Source organism: Sander vitreus, unplaced genomic scaffold (genome assembly GCF_031162955.1).
Source record: "Sander vitreus isolate 19-12246 unplaced genomic scaffold, sanVit1 ctg887_0, whole genome shotgun sequence".
Classification (NCBI taxonomy): Eukaryota; Metazoa; Chordata; class Actinopteri; order Perciformes; family Percidae; genus Sander; species Sander vitreus.
In genome coordinates, this window is record NW_027595967.1 from 1 (window position 1) to 4,253 (window position 4,253).

General features: G+C 39.3%; 1 protein-coding gene across 1 annotated transcript; it reads right to left on the reverse strand.

Moving 5' to 3' along the window:
- Positions 1–1,217: 1,217 nt before the first annotated feature.
- Positions 1,218–3,571, reverse strand: LOC144515079 (alpha-2-macroglobulin-like; the record flags this gene model as incomplete). Its single annotated transcript, XM_078245713.1, has 6 exons — positions 1,218–1,422; positions 1,544–1,640; positions 1,747–1,893; positions 2,336–2,485; positions 3,257–3,402; positions 3,508–3,571. Coding segments are annotated over 6 exons (783 nt in total), but the record flags the coding sequence as incomplete, so codon positions are not given.
- Positions 3,572–4,253: the final 682 nt, after the last annotated feature.

A 4,253-nucleotide genomic window follows, 5' to 3' on the forward strand; every position in this document is an offset into this window, starting at 1 on the left:
GGTGGTCGGGCCAAAAAGCACGTTGGCCCACCGGGAAAGTGCCCAGTATGCCAGATGGCCAGTCCGCCCTTGCTAGTTCACAATAATCTACAAAAGAACTACTTACATGTATCTATTCTGCAGGTATTCCACGCAAAGTTGGACGTGTGCCCTCGTTTAGAAGAAGTCTCCCGGCTAATCCTGCCTTGTACTACTGAAGTTGTAGAAACAAACAGCTAGCTAGATGATGTGATCCTTACCTAGCTACTGCGCATGTGCGACTGCCAACAAAGATGTTACAGCAGTGAGAGGTCTCACTCTGTAGCTAAACAACAACAAAAATATGGTGTTTTTTGAAAGTTAAACCATGTAAACCTATTCTGGTACAACCTCAAAATACAATTATGAACCAGAAAATTAGCATAATATGGCCACTTTAAAGGTTTATTTAGATAGGGACAGATACAAAAAACATAGATAAGCTTCAACAGTCATCTGATGTATGTATCATAGTGTTTTTAGCCGAAGCTAATTCACAACACTTGTCCCTAGTAAGGCTTTTGGTTAAAAATAAAAATACAGATTTACATTATTAAAAATACGACAAAGATGAAATAAAATGGAAAGAGGGGGCGCTATAGAGCAATCATATGACTCTCAAACCTAAATGTGAACTCACATCAAAGAATTTCCTATTCTGCACATGGCGTTTTCATGCATCCTAAAGTCCGAAAACACCTGTTCATAAAATGAAAAATTTTGCACGAAAACCAAGATGGCCAACTTCCTGTCAGGTGGAAAAATTTCAAAAAATGCTCCATGGACTTCAAGATGAGACCTATGTTCCCTCAAAATTTGGTATATTAACTTCTCATTTTTTTCAGAATTCCAAAGCTCGTTACGGGGCGCTATGGAACCCCCTGGTAACGCTCAAGCCCAATCACTACAGAACTTTGAAGTTTTTGCCATGTCTGACGTGTACAAATTTTTCTGAGTTTTCCAGCATGCTAAGCCCCTCAAAAATGCTAGTGACGTCACGGAATAATAATAATCCTAACAAAAACAATAGGTTCCTTCGCACTTTCAGTGACTGAGCCATCAGTTAAAAAAAAAAAAGAAAACTAGGAGCAGTGTCAGTAAATCAGTTTCATGCCATTCATGTGTGGAGGGAGACAGCAGGAAGGTGCACATACTCTTTAGGCAAAAAAATGCACTCATACACTCAAACACATTTATTACCATCAAACCCCTCTGTGGCAAAAACTCACCCAACTTCCACCAGGTCCCATATCCAGGTCTCGGGGAAGAAAGTGCGAACTGTCTCTATTGGTGATTTATAAGGAGACGACCTATCAGGGGCCGCAGCAGCTCCACCAGAGTCCATGGCTGTGAATACATTCCCTAGCATAGGAAACCTGTACCAATTATACCTAAAACCAACACCTTAGAAGAAAGTAGAAAATATTTTGTTAGAAAAATATTAAAGCAATGACACAGTGACCGGTTTTAATGAGGTAGTAAATATTCAGCATGTGTCGCTTGATGGAGCAAAAAAGAAAGTCACGATAGCCACCGTGGCCTTGGTAGTATTCTCTTCCTTTGTATTTGAGGCATGAAGGCTCTCGGATAACCATGTTCGTTGCCATCTTCATCCCTACATTCTAGATAATCCAACAACAAACATACATCACTGAAAAGTTGATAAATGTGCAACAATAACTTCTTAGTATATTTTTTATTTTGTACACGCATTTGTGCAGGAAGTACCTGGAAAACTGTATAAGCATCATCTCTCCCATCACCATGGGGGTATGGAAAAACGTCTCTTCTCGGTCTCACATGCAAACATTTTAAATCATCTTGAACGTCATATGGAATATAGGATATTTTTTGGACCGGCAACAATTGAAATATCTGAAAAGAAAGGTTTGGTTCAAAGTTATAAACTGACAATGTTTGATGTTCTATGAAGATCTGACAATTGGGAAAGACTTGGACACTAAGGCCTACTCTATATCTTGAAATGTGGATGTAAAGTATATTTGTCAAATCATTACCTTTATCCATAAGGCAGATTCTTCGAGGGATACATCTCATATATGATCATAACCGTATACTAAAGCATTTTCATAACAGCATGCTTACAACTGGGTAAAAACAACAAAATCAGCAATGAGCGGATACATTGCACAGTTGATAACAATGTACAACTGGTAGAGAGAGTAAAGGAAGAAAGATTAACCATGGCACAAGTAGATAACAGCAGAGTAAAAATGGATGATGATAAATGTGCAAAAGATCATGCAGAGGTCACAAATTATGTATGCATATAGTTTTGGTTGATTCCAGTAGTTACCTTGTCTGCATCCAGAGTCTTCCCTGGCTCCTTGATGAGGACGCTCTGGTCAACAGCACTCACACCACACAGAGATTCTGGCTGGGCGGTAACCTGCATGATGGTCTCCTCTCCTGGGACAGCCGAGGACGGAGAAAACTCCAGCGACACCTGGCACAATCAGAAACGACACATTGCACCATCTGGACTTTAGTGGTAGATGAGAACCTGGGATCTTTTTAAACTTTGCCCAGGTTGTACCAAGGACTCAGCCAACATGGGGCACATACTCTACCAGGTGAGCTGGAGGTCGCCCCATCAGAAGAGCTTTTTAATGAAACCACTGATCTTTCTGCGATTTTACTAGATAGCATTTTCCTGCCAGTGGAATGGCCACATGGCAGTCGGTCCTGCCGACGCTTAATACATTCTTCATAATGGAGCTCTGTATCTAATGTGATTTTGGGTATTTTGTCATCATCGTGTATGCATTATTGTCACTCCGCATTCCCTGCTCTGCTAAGGTTGGTGCTTCCTTTTGAGATGTGATGAGGTCTAGATGCCAAAAAGCAAAGCTGCAGTTTTTCTACATTTACATAATAATCTGTTCAACGTGAATTGGCTGACTGAACAAACTCTGATTTGCATGCTATGGCTTCAGACAAAAGTCATGCTTAACGCATAAAGTAAAGTATCTCGTGTTAGTAAGTATAACTAGCAAGAACTGCACATGGATTAGACCACCCTATGCAATAGAAGGTTAAAGTAAAAAAGTGTGATATTTAAAATTGCTCCAAATAATGTCTTACATAGATAACTGATTATTTAAATAAAATGCTACATATTGATGTTCTTTAACCCAAATAGCATATACTTTGATTCTCCACCTAGAATCTTCCATGAACAGCCTTTGCCACATGTCTTAGTTCTTCTCAGGCTGACCTTGTGACTGAAGCATTGCTCAGTAGAGAAGTCAGCGCTGTTGGCGATCACAGTCTCACTGTGGAGGATGGCGTAAGCCACAACCTGGACGTCTGGTGCCATGTCTGGAGACACTGTCAGCTTAAAGGACACCTCGCCCTCATTCACTGAAACAACATGAACAACAATCATCACTCACATGCCTCCATAGATCAATAGATTGGCCATGCTAATTCAAAGGATAATTTTAAGACAAGTCATTCTTTGCTCACCTGATTTATCTTTAACTTCAACCTGTTTAACTCCTTGTGTAACAATGGCTCCTCTTGATAAGACCTGGGAAATTTAAAAGAAAATGACACAAAGAATGAGTAATGCAACAATAAAACCGCATTTTCTTTAACAGCAGATTACAACACTGTCTGCTGTTCTGATGTGTAGTTGTATTTCATGTTATTAAGTAGGCTACTTAGTGGAATGTGTTCATATGGTTTATGTCAAAAAGTTCGCCATAAACGTTTAGTGTGTTTGACATCAATAAACACTTGCCTGCCTAAAATACAGTTGCTAAAAGAACAGACCAGGGGCCTGTCTCATGATGCAAGTTGAATTTACTCTGGCTCTCTTTGAGGTATCTGGCTTTATTAAACTGGCCCTGTTAACTCTGAGTTTAGCAAACCAACTATATGCTGATGCAGGTGAAGAAGGAGGGGTTTATACCAAACAGCCAATGAAATGCAACATCAACATATCCAGAGCGGCTTAATAAGATACTGATATCATTAGTGGGAATGCTGATTCAGCAGCATTCCAACTATTATTATTCTGTTCTTTATTTTTCTTCTTCTTATTCCCTCTTCTGTACGTTTTTTTGCTCTCCGTAACTTCTGCATACGTTCAGCTATTAAAACCATTCAACTTTTAAAATGTTCAGCTCTTTCAGCTAATGATGGGACTTCTTCAACTTTATTCTACTATTTATACTTTTTTAAATATTAAGCTTTTTAACACTTTTTTT